General features: G+C 49.1%; 1 protein-coding gene across 1 annotated transcript in view; it reads left to right on the forward strand.

Moving 5' to 3' along the window:
- Positions 1 to 2,261: 2,261 nt before the first annotated feature.
- Positions 2,262 to 21,515, forward strand: part of LOC133349784 (calcitonin gene-related peptide type 1 receptor-like) — a 51,393-nt gene continuing 32,139 nt past the window's right edge. The window contains exons 1-2 of the mRNA XM_061563526.1: positions 2,262 to 2,662; positions 13,837 to 13,948. Coding sequence (XP_061419510.1) covers positions 13,901 to 13,948 — 48 coding nt within the window. The 5' untranslated portion in view covers positions 2,262 to 2,662; positions 13,837 to 13,900. The remainder of the gene's footprint in view (positions 2,663 to 13,836; positions 13,949 to 21,515) is intronic.

A 21,515-nucleotide genomic window follows, 5' to 3' on the forward strand; every position in this document is an offset into this window, starting at 1 on the left:
CGGATTATTTGTCAGTGATTACCCTACCAATTATCCGTTCCATCACTCGACATATTAAATGAGTAAAAATAATAGTTACGGGGGGACCTCCCACCGCTGTTCCCACGTGCGCCGCGGGACGGGAGGTGATGGGCCGGGCTTATAGTGGGGGGTTGCCCCCCCCCACTTCGGGAGACAGGATATGAGGACGGCCACCGTTTTCAAATGTGTCTGCGTTATCGATTACAAGAAAAGCAACCAATCACACGTTTTTTTATAGAAATCAATTAATCAACTTAATTGGCGTGATTTGGCTCTCCAGTGCTTCATTGTGAAGGTTGGGGGGGGGAAGTAGGACAGGGGGGGGGGAGGACAGGGGGGGGGGGCAATGAACGAACGAACGCTCGACGAGGACTCGCGGCGACCCGTGCGGAATTGGTTTGCCAGCGCGCGCTGCCTGTGGAGCCGTGGAGTTGCTGTGGAGCTGTGGAGCTGCTTGTGGAGCTGTGGAGTTGCCAGCGCGCGCAGGGCAAAAAGAGAGAGCCGCTGGCCATGCCGCTTCCCCCGGCAGCATCGGTCGACGCGCGGCCGCCACCACCACCACCCCAACACCACCGCCACCCCCCACACCACCACCATCACCCCACCACCACCGCCACCCCCCACCACCACCACCACCCCACCACCACCACCCCACCACCACCACCACTCCACCACCACCACCACCCCCCACCACCACCACCCCACCACCACCAACACCCGCACAACCACCACCCCCCCACCACCACCCCCACCACCACCACCCCCCACCACCACCACCACCACCCCACCACCACCCGCACAATCACCACCACCCCCACCACCACCACCCCCACCACCACCACCACCCCACCACCACCACCACTCCACCACCACCACCACCCCCCACCACCACCACCCCACCACCACCAACACCCGCACAACCACCACCCCCCCACCACCACCCCCACCACCACCACCCCCCACCACCACCACCACCACCCCACCACCACCACCACTCCACCACCACCCCCCACCACCACCAACCCACCACCACCAACACCCGCACAACCACCACCCCCCCACCACCACCCCCACCACCACCACCCCCCACCACCACCACTCCACCACCACCACCACCCAACCACCACCCCACACCATTCCCCCACCACCACCACCACCACCCCACACCATTCCCCCACCACCATCACCAAAGCCCCACCCCCCCCCCCCCCACCACCACCACTCCACCAAAACCACCACCACCACCCCACCACTACCACCAAAGCCCCACCACCACCACCACCCCCCCACCACCACCACCCCACCACCACCACCACCACCCCACCACCACCACCGTCGAGCACTGGCAGCGCCTGTCCGTGCCAATCACACCATCGCTGTGGCGTAATGCGACAGAGAAGTTGACCTTTCATGAAGGCGCCTTGATTGCTTTGAAAATTGCGGCCACAGTCAAGGGCAATCGCGTCTGGAGTGTCACCAGCATCGTTAACAACTTGCCGCATCTCTTCTTTGTGTGCGCGCAGGCTCAATAATACGAATTGTTGTTGCCTGTCTTCAGATATAAATGTACATCCTTGCTGCCACTATGTTGAACTTCTTTCGCACCATACGTAGCCAACCACGCTACTCGTTAGGTGCGGGGGGCGGACACCAAACTAAACACAAAAAGGCAGTTTTAAATAAATGAGTTTTCGATCTACATTTTCAAATGCGTGGCTCCAATGGCTTCCCAATATTCGGGGGGGGGGGGGGACATTGTGGACCCCAGCTCTCATGGCTCTGCGTAAGACGTCGGAGGCACTGGGAGACAGCGGCACGGCGCCGATCCTACACAGGACCACGTCTCCTGACGAGTCACCTGGCGTGCGCGTCTCTGATGAACATTCATTTGAATTGTGCGCATGCGTGGGGCTGGAAAGTTGGCTCAACCTTCAATGTCACCGAAGCGTGGCGGGCTCGATGTTTGTATATGACTTCTCATCCGTCCCACGGAGCCTCGTCGTCACTCACTTGTCAATGTGCCACCTCGCAGCCTCCCAAAAATAGCCGGCTAACGATAATGACCCGATCCCCCCCCCCCTCCACCACTGCCGCCGCTCCGCACCGCCCACCCCTCCTCCTCCTCCCGTCCCTCGTGGCGCTGCTACGTCAAGTATAAAGAAAGGAGGGCGCTCACTCGCTCTACAAGTCGCTTGGGAGGGAGGGAGGGAGGCAGGGAGGAAACGGGAAGGAGCGTGGAAAGGAGGGAGCACGCTTGGCCCATCAGACACAGACACAGGCGCACGCGCACGCACACACAGGCAGGCGCATCCGCTCCAAGTCGGCGTGGGTTGCTGCACCCGGGCAGAAGCAACGAGGCCGCAGACAAGTGCGAAGTGAGGGCAGCTTCGCTGGACAGCGTCGTGGAGAGAGGGGGGGGAGAGCGCACGCTGTACTCGCGAGCGGCAAATGTCCAATTTACACGCGAGAGTTTCACCATAGACACTGCGCGGAACATTTGTCGCGAGCTAATGAAGACAGCGGTCGCGTTACACGGAGCCAAGGACGAGGACAGCGTCGGTGACGGAGGAGTGACGAGACGCCCCAACCACAGATGGGGAACTTTAGAATCAACAGCATCGCGTTACATCGGCTCTCAAAGGTGACTCCCGTTGACCCTGCTCATCGCTCATCTTCTCGTTTTATTCATCCTCATCACCATCATCTTCCGCTTCAGCATCATCAACGTCAGGAAGGCAAGTGGCATCATAGAAGTACAAGTATTGTTGTTGTTTTGTGCATGTTTATCATTCCCGTGGCATGTGTGTTTCACGCAGCACAAGTCAACACGGTTCCCGTGATAATTGTAATGTTTGGAAAATGCATCGGGCTAATACTGCGATTGTATAAACAGCTAAAGAACAAAAACATGCGAATGTTCTCTGAAACACCCCGTTACGTAGAGCGATGAACAGGGCGATGTTTTCACTCGTGATCCCGCTGCCCATCAACTCATTCTGCCCATGAACCCCCTCTGCTCGTTCAGCTTCCCGTTCCACGCGCCCCATTCATCAGTTGATGCGTCAACGAGGTTTTTTTTTGCCGGCATGTTACCCGGTCCTACCTCTCCTCCATCATCTACAAAACTGGGATCGGAGGGCCAGAAGGGAGGGAGTCGCACAGCTGATTTACTTCAAGCACAAATGTTTTCATGAGCGTACATCATTAGCACACAACTCTGCCATACAACCCGCGTCTCATAGTCGAGTTGTCCCAATGGGTTTTCCTGAACTTTCTCCCTTAAATTGAACATTTACAAATACCCGCCCGCTCCCTTGTGTGTCGCGTGCTTTGTGTGAATCGTTTCCAAGCGGCGAGCGGCAATTTACTAAGCGGTCTTTTAAAATAGGGAAAACAATTACAGTTTGCTATTTAATGTGTCGCCAGTGCCATGTATGCCCTCCATAGTGCTACAAAAAAACTTAAATTAATCAAGCGGATTATAATTACGCTTCCCAAGCACTGTACCACGATTACTTATCCCATTAGTCCCCTCGGTTCATATTCGACGGCGTGTTTAAAGGTCACATCCATTCATCATCGGGGGTTTAATGCGGCACGGTAGCCTTTTCCCGCCGCACAAAGTCAAGTGACAGCGCGCAAGCGTACGGCAAAGGCGAGCAGCCGACGAAAGGAAGGAAATTACTAGGAAGGGGAAGCAATTCCAGGCATATTGTTTTTTGCCTGCGTGTCCGATGTTTGCGTTTAGTCAGGGCGGCGTGCCAAAGCCGACCGCTCGCACCGCGGGGTCACGCGGATCGCGTTCGCCCGATTGCGCCAATTTTCTTCTCGTGCCTCGCTCTGCTCTGAAATGCTCTTTCGTTTCGCCCAGCGGCGATTGTATGATGGGCCCCGGGAGGCCGCGAGTTCAATGTCAAGAGGCGTCACGGTCGCTCTATGCTACTGATGTCACCACCACCACCATCACCGCCGCCAACACCGCGAGTCGTCATCGCTTCCTTCCGCCAGCCACCACAGCCGCTGCGCACACGCTGATACTTCACCTACACGGTCTCGCGGCTTTTGCAGCCACATTCCACCCGAGGGGTTTCACACCTGTGGCTGTGGATATGGGTACCACCCCCCCCCCCCCCCCCCACAAATGATGTGGTGCCTTGCTCAATGCGCGCTGTTCCAAAATCGATCTAACAGATTTAGGCTGAATGCGTGTGTGTATTTGTATATAAATACTGTTTAAAGACACGGTATTATATTCCGTTCTCATTAACACAATCTTCAACATCCGCACGTTGTAATGTGTGGCGTATGGCATATGAGTAGCAAGTTAATATGGATAGACAAAATACGAGTTAATGTTCGATTGCGACGTTTCGTTTTCCCATCAAGAGCACATGTTGGCCACATCATATACACCGAAAGACAAGGACACACACATACATAGGTTGCCTTCTGGAAGTCACTGCCAAACAGCTCCTTAATTGACCACCAGATTGCCGAGAGGGTGCGTTCTACGTTCCCGCACACTAATGGACATCCAATGAGTACAAAGTCCTCGGGACGTGATGTGTTTCTGCGGCGCCGTCCATGAGTTGATTCCCTCTCGAAACGCTTTCTAATGAAACGTGGCAACTCTGCCACCGTCTCGGTGACCCCCCCCCCCCCCCACCACCACCCCCCCACCACCCCCCCCACCACCCCCCACCACCACCCCCACCACCACCCCCCCCCACCACCCCCCCCACCACCACCAAACGCGACCTGACCGCGCGGGGTACCACCAGCGAGATGCCTCGGCGAGTGCAGCAAAAGGCGACGTTTTCAAAAATCGCGTTTCTCTTCCTACCTCCCCCACCCCTTCCCAGCGGACGTGGGATAAATTGCATCTGTCCCATTAGCAGAGCGTGCGACGACTTCTCACCCCCCGCCCTCCCCCCTTCCACTCGCTCTGTCACGCTGGCCCCGTTCGCGTAACTTTGTCCAGCCGCGCACAATTTATTTTTCGTTCGGACAACCCCGTCCATATAAATGCACACGCGCGCGCTTTGGGGGCCCACTCGCTATTCGCGCTCGGTTGTTTGGGGTGCGAGTAACGGGGTGGGCTCCGCCGCCTTCTGCTTGACCCCCTTGCGTGTTCACAGGCTGCGGGTTTCGAGCTGCAGTGCCGGTGAGGACCCCCCGACCGAATAGGGTCCAGCGTGTCTGCGGTGCAGAATTTAATTTCTGGAACGAAACGGCGGCAGCGCACAGGCCTCGGACTCGCGAGATAACCTGCCCGTGTACCTTGTCCAGACCGTCGCCACGTCTTTTTTTGTTGTTTTTGCACAACATTTTATTTAAACAACTTTGTTGAATTACGAGGGGTTCATCTTCTTGTTTCTTTCGGTAAAGTCACGTAGAAGGGAAGTAATAAAATAATAAAAATAAAACATAATAAAACAATTCTCACGACGTTTCGGCTACAACGCAAGCAGCCGTCTTCAGGTGAAGAATGAGACACTACCAAACTAGGAGCTTATATATAAGCTGCATTGGGGGTTGAAGAGCGCCTTAACAAGCAAGTAATTGCTGTTAGTAACTCAGCTTATTATAGAGTATAGTAAGTATACTGATGGTGCGATGCAGTTTATACTTTAGTTTTTTATGTAGTTTATACTTTAGTTTTCTACGTGGTTGTTGAGTAACTGCAGCTACATATCATTAACATTCCTTTCCTTTGTTACTGCTAATCCCTGCACCCCCCTTGGTTGCTGCTGATCCTGCATAATGCATGGGCATAATATGACTTTGACACCCCCCCGCCCAACGCCTACGCATTTTCCATGAATATGCTAAATCCCTCTTCACATGCACATTCTTTTTGTTAAGGCGCTCTTCAACCCCCAATGCAGCTTATATATAAGCTCCTAGTTTGGTAGTGTCTCATTCTTCACCTGAAGACGGCTGCTTGCGTTGTAGCCGAAACGTCGTGAGAATTGTTTTATTATGTTTTATTTTTATTATTTTATTACTTCCCTTCTACGTGACTTTACCGAAAGAAACAAGAAGATGAATCCCTGCAGTCACGAAAGCTTTAAATCAAAATTTACGAGGGGTTGGTAAACTTACCGGCAAACTGGCGCGCGTGTGCTCACGTTTACAGTTTGTATGTTTTGCGTGTGACACGTGCACATGAACACACGCTTATTGCGTGCACGTGGTCGTGTGCATGAGGGTGCGCCTATAGCAGTGTAGCATGTGACATGGTGGAGTGTTTATTTACAATTGGGTGTTTATATCAATATGCCTATATATGTATCGCATGGCGCACGTATGTGCAGGCATGTTAATATGTGCATAGCATAAAGGTGTATGTGGTATGTGTGTATATATACAGAGGTGCTGCTGCTGCGCCACGGTGGTGAAATGTTAACTTCCTCTCCTGGTATACAGCAGGTCGGTGGTTCGATCCCGATCCTGACGCCTGTATATTTGGAGTTTACGTGTACTACCCGTGGTCGCGTGGATTTTTCTCTGGGTCCTCCGGGTTCCCCCCTCTACATTTAGAATCAACATCACGCGTTTAGAGGGTTTGGTTGCTAAAAACAAAATACACGCGATAAACCACCTCGTTGCGCTATCATTCGTGGCCAGGTCTCATTTGAAAGAGAGCTACACAGCTCAGTGGGCCTTACTTGGTAAAATAATAACAAACAAAAAAAAACGTTTACGTTTGAATCTGCATCGCACTTAATAATGAACTGCGCGCGTACTCGTCCTCTCACACTATTCGTCAACATTGTGGAGTTTTAGAGGATGTTGGCCCGACGCCGTCTCGAGTCTCTGTGATCATCACGACTCCGCACGGAGCGGACTTGTCACGGGGCCCGATTGCTCTGAGCGACAGCCGCTCAAACAACGCGCGCCAGCGCTCTGCACCGAGCAGCGAGCGTCACGTCAACACACAGTGATGGAAAGAGGCAGGTTTAACCAACCTCAGCGCCACGATACCGGTATTGTAATGAGCATGGGCGTCTTGGTTTACATTCCCAATCTGCCGCTTGCTTTAAAAAAAAGAGCATCGGGGAGCTCGTCAAACAAAATAATTCCACCTGACAATCTCGATAGCAAATGAAGTTGCACGTGAAATTCTCATTGTTCATTTCCACGCAGCGGGAATGTTTTATCGGCCTTGGCTGGGGAAAGCATCTCCCTCGTCCGCAGCCCCAAAAGAGCCCCGCAAGTGAAGATGTTCCCCTCCGCTCATGCCTCGACCTCATCGTTACGCCACGGTGGCGAGATGTTAATTACCTCGCCAGGTATGCAGGAGGTCGTGGGTCGACCCCGACCCTAACGCTTGTATATTTGGAGTTTGCATGTTCTCCCCGTGGTCATGTGGATTTTTCTCCGCGTCCTCCGGTTTAGAGTATTTGGCTGCTATAGATTTCCACATGATGAGCCACTTCGTTGAGCTATCATTTGTGACCAGGTCGCTTCTGAAAAAGAGCAGTATAGCTCAGTGGGCCTTAACTAGGAAAAATAAAAAATAGTTTAGTTTATAGAACAACATCGCCGCCACAGTCACCAGCATGAAACTCAGGAATTCCATCGGCCCATTCCCACCGCTCGTTCTTTTAAAAAAAGTCATAATAATGTACACCATGTTAATCTATTCTGACGCTTCATTTATTTATCCTTCCCAAATAACTTTTCGAGACGTGTAGCTGTGTCACGTCCTGTGCCGTGCTAGTCCTGTGCCGTGCTATACTTTTGGCATGGGGACATTTCCCACCAGAGGTATATATATGTAGGCCGGGCGCCAGCGATTGCTCGGCCGGAGACACCCACGTGCGACAATTGGCATCGCTCGAAACACAGGCAGGTGCAGCCACCAACCACTTGGCTACATTTGCGATCAGCGAAACACATCCATTGTCGACCAAGAACGACATAAAAAAATGTACTTTGACTTATTCCTGAACTGCGATGGTAAAACGGATTGGGGCAGATAAACCGTTCAGTCCCAGCGCTAGCTTTTTGCTGAAGCCTCGTCGTTTATGCGCGACGCATGTAACCGAATACATTCGCCTATGTCTAGAATTATCATGCTATCGTTAGCATCGTCTTAAAAGTATCATATGCACAGCCTTCATATTATAGATGTATTAATGCATCAATTGATTCATACATTTACATATTTTTTATAAGCTACATTCGTTGAATGATGTGTGCAAAAATCGATGTATTGTTATTTGTTTATGTTGTATGTGATGGGTTCACAAAATCTCTGCACAGCCACCAGTAGCTGCTACATTCACTGTCAAAGGGCGCCACGATAGAGAGTTGTTAACTCCCTCGGCTGGTACACATGAGGTCGTGGATTAAATTCGAACCCTGTATATTTGGAGTTTGTTTGTTTACTCCGTGGTCGCGTTTTTCCCTCCACATTTAGAAACACGCGTTTCGATTGTTGGGCTGCTGTAAATTTCCACGTGATAAGCCACTTCGTTGAGCCATCATTTGTGACCAAGTCATTTCTGAAAAAAAACTAATTAAATAAAATTAGAAGAATTTACATTAAAAAAATTGAATCGATCCTTTGAATCGTGGCAATTCACCAAATCACGATGCTGTACCACCTAGAATTAACGTTTATATTCTCACACGTACCTCCTGCCGCTTGTGCCCTAAAACGGCCCAGCACCCATTCATCACAGAGGAAATAATTCAGTTGTCCTAAGTGAAGAATTGGGGATATATTTCAGACTTTCCACTGGATTGTCAAGTTAGCGGTTACCAAATCCCTGGCTTCTCTCCGCCCAGTTCTCCATCGCCTGTTATGCGCAGTTATAAACCCACAGTTTAGTATCATAACAATATTTGTAAATGTCTGTAATATTTATTTACAGACCTCTGTCATCCTATTGCGAGATGAAGGGCCTACGCCATGGTGGGTTGGTTTGACCATACTTCACCGCACTGGTTTAGTGTGAGTTTGTGCAGGGAAAGAACCATGGACCAGTTTGGATATCATTCACCACTGACGCTAGTCGTGGCCAGGAATCGAACTCAGGTATCCGAGTTCAAATCCCCACTCTGACAAATATCCTGTGGATTTAACGAGCGTGTGGTGTGTGGTGTGTGTGGGGGCTGGTATTTGTGCTCAAATTTCCTTTCCGTGACAAGCGACCTCCTGCGATTGCCCTGCGATTGTTATCGAGCCGCGATAAAGCCGGGAGGGCCTCAGAAACTCTCCCACAGGGGCCCCTCGCAAAACTCTATTCAATCCCACGCACAATCCCGCGCCCCGTGATGACAACCAACAATACAATGTGCCGAGAGATGCTGCGCGAGATTAAAAAACACAACTTGAATCCTCCTCCTCCTCCTACCGTTCTGCATAATGGGATCCATCAAAACCCCTGCAGGAATCATTAGGGCAATGTTTTATTGTCGTCATGATTTGTTGAAAAGAGAGACTAGATGCGTCCTCCTGTTGTGGGAGCAGATACATGGGTTTTATTGGCATACAAAGATTTTATTGGCCACAGTGCATGGCTAAGTGGTTTATATAAGTGCTCTTGTTTACATCCTGCGGGAGCCTGGCCAAAGATAAAATGTACAGCACGTCAGCACAATGACCAGCTTCACAAATTGTCTCATTCATATTTAACCTTGACTTCCTCAATTAGCTGTACAGACATTCAGCACCGGTCCAATTACCATAATGCCCTCGGAGTAAAATTTCAACGACGTGAGAGAAGGGAGGGCATTGAACACTCGCGGAGTGGGCGCTTTGAGGATTCTGAGCGATGGGTGAGCCACATAAACCGACTGAACCGACAGATCTTCCCCGCCTGAGACAATCTTTCAGGGTTCCCGAAGCGTGGCCGACTCGATCAAGGCACATAACTCTTTACTGTCAGATCCTTTGAAAAATGTTGAATTCTGCCAGGGGGCATCGCCACTTGTTCGACTCCAAGGTTAAGTCACAGTAGTAAAGGGTGGCTATGCTGAGGCAATCTGTTGGTTTGCCTCTACTAAACATTTTAAATGTACTTTATCAGACTCTATGGGGACCTCATTTGCCAGTAAAAATATGATAATTGGTTCTTTACCCTTCTATCAGTGTACGATTTAAAAACATTTTATTTACACATGAATTTGGATGATGTAACATACTAAAGCAATACTGTGTAAGAGTAGACCAAATACCCTGTGGAGATTTGAGTGAGAAATTGCGGGGCTGCACCTTTTAAAGAAACAAGGCACTGCAAGTTTATAGCCGTCACAAACGTTCGTTTTTTAAGTGCCCAAGGCTCAATTTAATGAAAGCCACAAGTCATATCCACGCTACAAAGCCACGACTTTACAAAGCAGGGATACAATGTGAAGAGAAGCTCACAGATGCATCAGATTTCTTAAAATCGTTCTCCTCCCCTCACCCCCGAGCCGTGCCCTCGAGGGCGCCTGGTGATTCGCACTCGCAAGACGACGAGGAGAAGGTGGTGATGACGAAGCCACTCGTGGCATACCGGGATCCGTATTCTCCACGGTGAACAGATTTACATCGGATATTACTTTCGAGGGCGATCGTCGTGGATTGATTCAACTTGAAATAAAAAAAAACTATTTCTGTTGCATTGTGCATTACAGAACCTCTTGCATTGTGACATGTGCTGTTACGATGTTTAACTGTGTGTTCATTTGTTGCACTCGAGAATAAGTTTTTTGCTTTTGTGATGTTTGTCGTTTATGATGTTTAGATGGGAGTTTTAATTGTTGCACTGAAAACTGTTTGCTGTTACGATCTCCTTATTTGATCGGTTCTCTTTTGAAAAAAAAGGCATTTACAGTTGATTCAAGCGGAATTTTCATGCGTTTGTGGAATTCTAGAGTGAGCTGGAATTTGTGGCTTAGCAAATGTATGGCTTAATAAAATATGGCTTAGCATTACTTAATATTGATGTCGATGATGATGAAGACAAAGTTGAAGCTGAAAAAGAAAATTAAGATAACGATGATGATCACGACTATTGTCAACAATGGAAGTGATCCTAATGACGATCATGATGAATGAACGTGATGTTTATGATTACATATCATTGTGATGGAAATGATACATGACGATGGATGGAAAATGGAGGTGATGATAACGATGATTCTCCTGCTACAATTACTGATGATGCATGAACTTACAATCCACCAACCCACAATACAATGTGAACCCCAATAGCATATAAATGCACCCACATCTCAAAATGTTGTCGATAGACAGTGCACATTATTTTATAGAGGCAGACAGGCCAGGGTTCATTTGAGGTATTCAACCAGGACCTGGATAGGGGCAGCGAGTCGATAATCTGTATGACTGGGAGGAGCGAGTTCCACAATCTGGAGAAAGCAAAGGAGAATGAGCGACCATGCTCACTGGTTAACGGTTGACTCGGAGCTTCCACAAAAAAAAAAACTTTAGTTGCCGGAGTGGAGAGTGTTTGTAGGGGAGCAGAGTAAGATGAGAGGTCGTAGAGTGCGTGCAGAGTTAGGCAGAGGCAAGTCCGCGGAGGATCATCTGTAGTTTGGAAATGAGGAACACGGAGTAGTTCGTGGAGGAGAATGTTGCAATAGTCGTGTGAAAATACAATGAAGCCGTGGACGATGGTTTCAGTAGCACATCTGGGTCGGGAAATGGCAGACCCGGGGTATGTTGTGCAGTTGGAGATATGAGGCCATGCAGAGTTGACATGTGGGAAGAGATCAAGAGCTTGGCGCCACTGACAACGACATTGTTTCGCTCGCTCTTTGCCAGTTGTCAAAGTTTGGGAGGTGTACTCTCAAACTGGAGTCTACTTAAAGTAGAGTGAACCTTTTGCCGATAAGGGGCTTCGGTTTTGACACAAATTTAGCGAGAGGAAAAACATCGAACAAAGCCGAGACGAGACCGTGGTAAGACAGGACGTGGGGCTGGAGAGTGATTTTGGGTTCATGGAGTCAATGGGAACGGCACCAGCGCAGAAGTGATGGCGAAAATAAAAACATTTTGACAAGTGAGAGAAGAGGGGTAGACCTTTGCAGGACACCCAAGAGGGCCCCGAGAAGCGGCGACGTGAGTTACATAAGGAATTGGACAAACGTCAATTTAGACATTGTTCGTTCGCACGAAACAGACATGATATAGAACAGGGGCAGAATGACAGCCAGAATAGCTCGAAAAATCAGCTCCCTCGTCTTAACTGGCTCTGACCTGGTGTTTGATATACGAGTTTAGTTTAATAGAAAATTCCTGTGTGACCAGCGTTGTTTGATGATGTTTGTTTTTAATTTAACGACCGCGCCCCCCCCCCCCCGCCGCCACCCCCTCATTATTTATTTACATACTTCCTGTTATTTTCTCATCAGCATTACATTTGCGTACATTTATTAATGCAGTTAAATCGGGCTGTTCTAATATCTCTACTCCGGCGCGTGCAAGTTGAAACCACAAAGCGATGCCTCCGAAAGGAGCCCAAAGTTCATCCGTTGTTGTTGGCCCCCTCTCCCCGCGGAGCACGGACCGTAACAAGCACTCAAAATAATGATCCTCAAAATGTGGGCTTCCTTGTGGGTATTATTTATCAAGTTTTAGATCTAATCTAGCCGCTACGGCGTAAAGTACAACCATAATTATACAGATTAAATCTCGGAGGCGGGATCCTGGCATCGAAGAGCGGAGCCACAGCAACAGTCTGCGGCCCCGTTGGGGTTTCGCCCCCCGACTCCTATGAGCACCCCCCCCCCCCTTCATCTCCCAAGCTGCTGTGATTTAAGACAAAAAGCGAAAAAACGAGGAAGTTTAATTATATCAGATTAGAGCAAATCGGTGCGGACCTTAAAAGATGCAAGCCCCCCCCCCCCCCCCTTGAACCTCTGGGACCTTCCAATATGCTGCACCCCCTATCACCCACTCACCCCCACACATACAACGCAGTTATCCAATTAAAATTCTCGGCTCCTGTAATTCGGTTTCAAAGCCATAGGCGAGTATGTATTATTTACTTTTGGAGCGGTCTGTTTCGCGTGTCCTTTGTTTTGCTGCGGCCTTGCGTGGTCGTCGTCGTAAACAAAACACACTCGGCAAACAGAGCAGCAGAGAGTTTACGGTACACTCAAGACCTCCATCCCTTCAATGACCCCCCCACCACCACCCCCGACTCTCACCCGCTCCCCCCCAAACCTTCAAGGCGGCAAGAATCTCACTTCCTAGACCCTGCCACCCACCACATCCGTTCGCTCGGTGCAGAAGTGAAAAGACGGTGGCAAGGGGGTTGCCCGCAGCCTCAGAAATTCCCACGTGGCAGAAAAAACGGCGTCGTTCACCCAGACGCCACGGCGAGCACTCAAAGCCCCGAGCGTGCCAGGCACGAAACCCGCTGCGTCCATTAACGTCGGGTTAAAAACAGACGCCACAAGATTGCATAACAAGGCTTGTTTTCCCCCACTTAACATCGCGGACACCGGCACATGTGTGTGCCCTCACGAGTTCTGGCCAGCAGGCAGAATGTGTTGGGTCTCTTTCGTTTATTCCAGCGAAGCACTCGTGTGAAACGTCTGCTGTGGCCGGAAGGAACTTGCATCAGCGCCGTTGTAGTTTTTCGCTTCCTAAATTCTAAAGGTTCAATCCACGCACCAAACGAACCCCCCATTATTTTATCGTAAAAAAACGATTTCCGCACGAGGCTCACGTTGCGAACTTCTGAGGCTTCATCGCTGCTCTCATCTCTTAAATCAAGGAGGCAGCCGCTCTGATCTCGGCATTTTGACGCATTATTATCATCATTATTATTCGTTTCTTCCCCGCAGACTTCGTCTCGTGAAGCCGGAGCATTTTAATTGAAGCTGCAGGCGCAACATCTGGCACGAAGCTATGGCGAGCACGCCGTGGATATTCATCCTCCTGCTCGTCGGCTTCCAGGTTGGTGCCGCGTTCACCAAACCCCGGGGGCTCCCAGCGCCGCGTTGGGCCTCTGGGCCAGCGCCATGCGGTCAACGACAGCGCGCAGCGGCTTCGAAATATCTCGCTCGGCGCCCCGTGCCGAAGGCAGGAAAAGGGCTCACTGAGATTCCAGCGTCTGGCACCTTGCCCTTGCCTCGTGCCCACAAGGCAGAGGTCGCAAACGGGTTTTGATTCCTTACCCGTACCCGGCCACACCAGGGTCGCAAACGGGTACCCGTACCCGTACCTGGCCGGGTACGGGTAGCCGGGTATCGGGTAGGGTATGGGTATCGGGTACCCGGTTGTTACCTCTGCCACAAGGCAACTCTGCGCTGGCACTCGCGGCGGAGCGCGAGAGGGTGGCAAGCGCCGTGCGTGCGAGATTGTGAGGTGAAGGCGCAGCCCTGCAATTGCCTGCTCGCGGAGATTTGCTGCCGTAAGGATAGCAGCAGCTACGGCAGCTCGCTCGAGAGATCCACATCGAGAGCAGGGGTCAGCGACCTGCGGCTCCGACGCCGCATGCGGCTTTTTAAGGAAGTGCTTCCTAATGTTATCTTTTAAGGACCATTTCGCATTCATACGCATTGCGGCTCTTGAAATGTTGAGGTTTTTTTGTTACCGAATTCCAAAAAATTAAACTATTGTTATTTTGGTTTGCCGGCCCTTGCTCAAGAAGGCATGTTTGGCCTACTCTTCCACGCTGGCCAGGCGTCTTAGAAGAAGCGGCAGTTCCCACGCGAACCTCACCAAACGAGACCTGACGAATATCTAACTGTGGGTGTAACACATTCATACCGCTGTATGGACGGAGGCGGGGGAAGAAACGCGCCCCATTGTTTCAACTGCTGTGCTGAGCAGAGGTCGCAAACGGGTTTTGATTCCTTACCCGTACCCGTACCCGGCCGCACCAGGGTCGCAAACGGGTACCCGTACACGTACCCGGCCGTACCCGTACCCTACCCGTACACGGCCGGGTACGGGTAGGGTACGGGTATCGGGTACCTGATTGCGACCTCTGGGATGAAGCCATGTTGCAGGCGCGGGTGGGTTGATTCTAGGAACCTGAATTGTGAGAAGAGACAAGACGTTGGGAAATGAGTGACAAACGGTGACTCACCAGTGACTCACGGTCTACCCGTACCCGGCCGCACCACGGTCGCAAACGGTATCGGGTAGGGTACGGGTATCGGGTACCCGGTTGCGACCTCTGGTGTTGAGACAGCGCCTAGAACCGGCGGATGGTGCGGTGTGATGACCGTTAACACCACGGTGACACAAGCTTCGCCTGAATGACAGAGGTTGCCGATTTGTAATGCCTCTCTTTAATGATCCCCGCGTTCTGAGCACTGGACAATTACCACTCGATTTGTCGAGCTTCATAACAAGGTTTTTATGGGATCGATCGCGTGAATATATAAATGTGTCGTTAACCCACGACCACCCGACACAGCCAATTAGTAAGGTTCGTTCACTTCTCACAGAACGTGGCCCATTCGTTACGAGACCAACACACCGGTGTGTTGGAGAGTAAGCCCACGACAGTTACAATTTGAGTTCGACGTTTCGCTGGTGATTACAAGCATCTTCATTCCAATGAGCTTGTTAGCACGACTAATTGTAGAAACGATGGTGGGAAATGTGGAATTTCATTTAGTCATCATTGCTTCTCGAATAAGTAATAGCGTCACACTTGTTTCAAGAGAAGCCTCTCTTCGTGAAGTTTCAATATTTATTTAAAAGTAGATATTGCAGTACGAATCAAAGTACTAAAGTACAGCACAGGTCATACACAATCTTGTGACGAATCTTCTGGCTAGCCATCGTACAAAGACGGTCACTGCATCGCACTCTCAGATGCGCTTCTGCGGCCGTCTGGAACGCTCTTACTTCCGATATTAGGAAGCTGCTGGAGATATGCACTTTTAAATAATCTAGATTGAAAACTCATTTCTTTAGAACTGCTTTTTCAGTTTAGTTTGTTGTCCTTACCCCGGACCTTCGATTAGCGCATTTGGCTATGTGCAAAATAAGTTTAACATACATCGCAATCAAGCTGAAAATACTATTGTTTCAGCTGCAATGTTTAAGTGGCGACGTGAATAATAACGTGGTTATATGTATTTGCATGTAATGATAATTACTGATTCTTTGGGTCTTTCGGTAAAGTCACGTAGATAGTTTCAAATGAATAAAAATTAAATGAACAAAAAACTCATGACGTTTCGATCGCATTTTACTTTCATTCATTTGAACCTTTCTACGTGACTTTACCGAAAGACCCAAAGAATATTAATTCCTGCAGTCACGAAAGCTTCAAGTCAAGATGATTACTAAATTACTAAAGCATCGATGGGGGAACTTCTTCCGCAGTCGCCACGGCAAAGCGTGGGGCAGTAGACCTCAGTCCAGCAGTGGGTTGACAAAGGTCTGCAAAAGGAGCATCACTATCGAGACATATTCAGAGGATCCTACATTGGGATGTTTGGCCAAACTCTTAGGTTTTTTCGATAAAGTCACGTAGGTAAAAAATTAAATTTAAATTAATAAAAGTAAAATAAAAATCACGACGTTTCGGAGGCAACACAAGCTTCCGTCTTCAGGTGGAACCGTCACAGCACGATTGCTGTATCAAGTAAAGAGAAATTCTAAGAGACCCGTCCTTGTATATATTCTGGTTGAGGGGGGGAGGAGCCAAGCAAGGTAGGCACCTGGATCGGAGTTTTGTATTATTATTATTGTGAGGTTGGTGCGGCTGAGGCTGCTGCTAGGAATGAGCCTTTGTTGTGTAGACTGGTTGAACTGGGAGGTGCTAGAGTTGTTAAGGTGCGGTTGCTGTAAATGGGACTGAGCCTTTGTTATGTAGACGAAACAGCCCTTTGCTATGTTGCTGGGTGGGTAAAACTTAAAGCAGATTTGAAAGCTTCAACTCCACTCGAGGAGTAAACACGACAAATGATGTGCATGATAATAACAGTTTTGGGATAGCCATCATCCATCAGTGGATTGATCGTGGCTGACGACATGCGTACTGTGATTGTAGTCAATATGCTGGGTTTTTTTAAATCCTTTATATTAAGTTCACTTGCTTGCTTGCTTAGGACCGTGCAAATCTTTCGGTCGTTTTTTAACCCACTTCCCGTGATCCAATCGAGCTGACATTTTCCACACAGACTCGTTGTGCGTGACAATTAATGTTCGTGAAATTTTTTTTCCAAAATTTTACACTTTTTAGGACAAAAATATTATATGTAATTACCAATTGCTTAATGCTGCCATGCAATCATCTGACCCATAGGCGGCAGCCACCTCAAGCCAGAGGACGAGAGGACTCTAGCCGCCACGCATATAAAGGATTTATAGTGAAAAACTTTGTTTTTACGGGTTATACTTGTTCTCACATTGCTTGTCCAAACCCTCCCCTTGAAACTATATCACTTAGGTGGTGACTGCATCACTTTCATCGATCCGTGAATTCATACGAGGGAGGTGTCGACACACGCATTGAATTGCGCGTGCAAACATCTCATGTCCTTCAGGGCGCCTACGTTTTGAGTTGGTGGGGTTCACGTAACCCCCCTGCAGACACACTATAGGCACTGACGTTCGCTACAATAAAACATTTTTATTCTGAAATCGTGACCATGACACGTGATAATTCATAAGATTGCCACATGATAGATCGTCCATTACATTCCTACCTCGAATCTTATCGTTTTAGATGGGATAGAGATGTACATAACACATCCAGTACATTCCCTTTGATTGTTATTGCAAACCAAGCTACAGCACATGTGCATTGATGTATCTATTAATTAATTCACTTCCAGGGAGTGGCATGCCTGTTCCCATTCACTTGTTCCCAATCACATGTTCCCAATTACATATTCCCATTCGCCGAGACACCCAAATCACACGTTCTCAAACACCCCATGGAACAGATGAGTCAACGGCGTGCTTCTGCATCGATGTGCGCATTTACTAATTTGAACGCTCGCAAATGAAGACGAGTGGCAGCGCTCTTTCGCGATGTTCTCGGGGTACATGCCACGTGGACTCACCGATGTCCTTTGTACGCACGTGGGAGAGAGAGAGGCCTGCGTGCCGCCTTTGAGATGCAATCCTCCCGAAGCCGATTATGTAATGAAAAGCGATTTGCGTATTTATTTGGACAACGGAATATGGGAGGGCTTTTCACACAAACGTCCTCATACCCCAATCCAAAGTTGTGTCTTACTTTAAATAGTAAGCTATACTTCTCAGCATCACAATGCGATTTGAATGTGTACAACATACGAATGTAAAATTGTAGCTTTTTGTCAGTGTCAACGTATGAAAAAGAATAGATTTTACCCTTTCTGGCAATGAAACAGGTGTTAACATATTAAAACACCAAATAAATGCCTACTGTAAGGAATCAAGTCTGCATTAACCACACGCACTTGTGGTGAACATGCACATAAACACGCTCCGATAATTATATATGCATCGTCTTTGAAAGTGAGTGGCCTACACCAGAGACAGCCTTGATCTTCAGGGCCTGGCAGAGTTCGCAACCGGGTACCCGATACCCGTACCCTACCCGATACCTGGTGTTGTATACTAACCCTTCTTCCATAATTGAGATTAATAATATTTGATGATTTTTATATATTATCTTTTTACTTGTTTTTTTAATGAGTGAAACACACCAAGCGCAGCAAACTGCAAAACACCAGGTGTTGTTAAGTAATGAACCGGAGGAGGGCTAGGATGGCAGAATTTACAACGTTGCTTCAAGGGAAGATAAGGCCTGATGAACGGGCACATGTCACCCGTGCAGGCGGCAGAGACAGTGGGAGTGTCAGCCAGACATAGTTAAGGCAAAAGCCCAATCATCCTGCATGGTTTTAAAGTAACGTCAAAATTCGAAATTCAACAACAGAGTAGGCTAAATTATCGATCCTCGCGCTCGCTCAAACTGGAGACCAGGCTGCGAGCTACATAAATGAACCATTGCCCATTTGCTAATCCAATACTGAATGTTAATATTACTGAAGTCAAAACGAATTCTATGACCTCAGCACATGGGCAAATAATAGGGCAGTGTCGACTCAAAGGCAATGGAAGAAACAGAGGCGCCTTTGTCTAAATCACAACCACAGAAAGCCAGGAATCATCACTGATTGTGTGTTCAGGGATTCCGAGCTAGTTAGAACACGTGCACAGGGGGGGAGCTGATGTAAACAACCCTGCACGTCTGAACGTGAGGGGGCCTTTGACCTGAAAGTAAGAATAACACTCCCAGAGCAGAAGGTTGGATGACCACAGTGAGACGAGAATAAGAGTGGTGTATATCTCTCAAGGAGGCAGACCCAGCTGAACAACAAGGCTGCGGGGTCACCAGAAGTTCGCATTCGCCTAGTTAAGACAAAAAGCTCAATTATTCTGTATTGCTATTAAAGTAACGTTAAAGTCGGAATTTAACAACAGGGTAGGCTAAAGTTATCGATATTCACACCCACTCCAATTAAACCAGGCCACAAGTTACGCCTACTGAACCATCACCATTATTAAGTCAATATGGAATGTTATTTCCATACTTCAATACTTTCTATACAATTCGACCCGAAGCATATGACAATCAGAACCTTCCTAAGTCAAAATTGAATCGCACCCAGACAGGAGCGAATAGTCAATATAAGGTTGAAGAGGGAAGGAAATCAAGAGCACGGCGAACTGCAAACGTAAGCAAAAGCCGGGAACAACACCAGCCCAGCAACAGCGAGTGGGGCTTCGACAGGCCATAAAGTAGAATAATAACTCCCGGGGTCAGGGGACACAAGAAGAAGCAGGCAGACAAAAACCAGAACTGACTCCAAGGTTCAACCGCCCTCACCTACTCAGGAGGGACGGAAATTAATGAGGCCTTGAATTAACGGCAGGCAACAACAACGGCGAGCAGAGATAGGGTGGGGCAAAGACTGCGGGCTATGGAATGCAACTTCGTGTCAGTAAAGCCCTGACAAACAAGTTAAGTTAAAGACATCACAATACATAATATCGCACATAACATCAATGTTAACGCTATTCACCGTAAACTATATTCCGCTTATATAACCATCCAGGCACCAAGGAATACGAATTCCTAGGATCAAGAAACTTACCCCTTAACCTAAGATATCGGAAATAAATTAATAGTAATAAGTATATGCATGAAATGACAAAGTAAAACTTATGGAAAAGCCAGGATAACGGGATGAATCACAACCAGGTCGAATATAATACATAATAAAAAAAAACAACGATGTTAAACCCAGGGTCGGAGAGAAAGGGAGATCCCGGCCGTCTTTGTATCCCCGCAGCGCGGGATAGGAGTGTGTGTACGCTCGGGGAAACACCTACACTTGGGTCGGGCACCACGATGGGAAACGACAGACCTTAGGTTACATACAGAATCATAACTGTGAAATAGTAAGGGACAAATGTTAACTTAAAACTTTTTAACCATTTCTTTGTGCGCCGGGTCGGAGAGAGTGTTGCCCCTCCCTCCAGGTTGTGCAACACGAACAAAGACGCCTATGAGACGATTTGTAACGTCTGTGTTTTGGGTCATGAAGACGGCCAGACAAGAGATAATATTGCACCCAGACAGAGAGACGACTTCGAGGCAATTTGTAACATCTGATTGTTTGCTCGTGGGTTTTATGGAGGGAGTGTGACAACGAATATACCGTCAGTGATGCACACAAGGACACACGGACATACGGACAGACACATGGACACACCTGCCTACGGACAGATCCTGACACAGCAAAAATCGGAAGAAGCCCCGCCTTGTGGGCGGGATCCAGGGGGAATTTTCGGCATAAAGTAAAGGATCCTGAGCATTGGAAACCAGTGCGACGGGAGGGTCCACTCAGAAGCTCGACCGGGAGGGTCGACTCAGGAACGAGTGCGACGAGAGGGTCCACTCAGGAGCGCGACCGGGAGAGTCGGCTCAGGAGGAGTGCGACCAGTGGGTCCACTCAGGAGTGCGACCAGAGGGTCGACTCAGGAGCGAGGGCGACCAGCGGGTCGACCCAGGAGCGAGCTCGACCGGGAGGGTCGACTCAGGAGCGAGCTGCGACCAGCGGGTCGGCTCGACTCATCTTCAGCTCGTCAATCTCTGCTGCCGCCGGAGATCTCCGCTGCCGCCGGTGGTGAGCGTCGCGACTTGGCGACGATCCAGCGCTGCACGCTACGAGCGAGTTGTGGGCGCCACCTACCGACCGGGTTCCGAACTGCGACAGCGTATCAACAGCCATCCGAGCCAATTCACCACGGTGACAGGGGAGCGCCTGATACGTATGACGCGCACCGCCCCCTCACCACACGACCACCAGGCGTCTGTTTGACATAAAGAATCGACTCCGAACACTGACTATTCAAGACAACTCTTACCACTCAAACACACTCGAACCCACAAGTCATCCGTGGCTGGGAAGGCATCACAACGAGACCGAGTGGTGGCCTCCGTCGTATAAGAGTATTCTTAATTTTTATCTTTAATATTTAGTGGGCTGTACTC

The sequence above is a fragment of the Lethenteron reissneri genome, chromosome 31, assembly GCF_015708825.2.
Source record: "Lethenteron reissneri isolate LAM-NWPU_2019-01 chromosome 31, ASM1570882v1, whole genome shotgun sequence".
NCBI lineage: Eukaryota > Metazoa > Chordata > Hyperoartia > Petromyzontiformes > Petromyzontidae > Lethenteron > Lethenteron reissneri.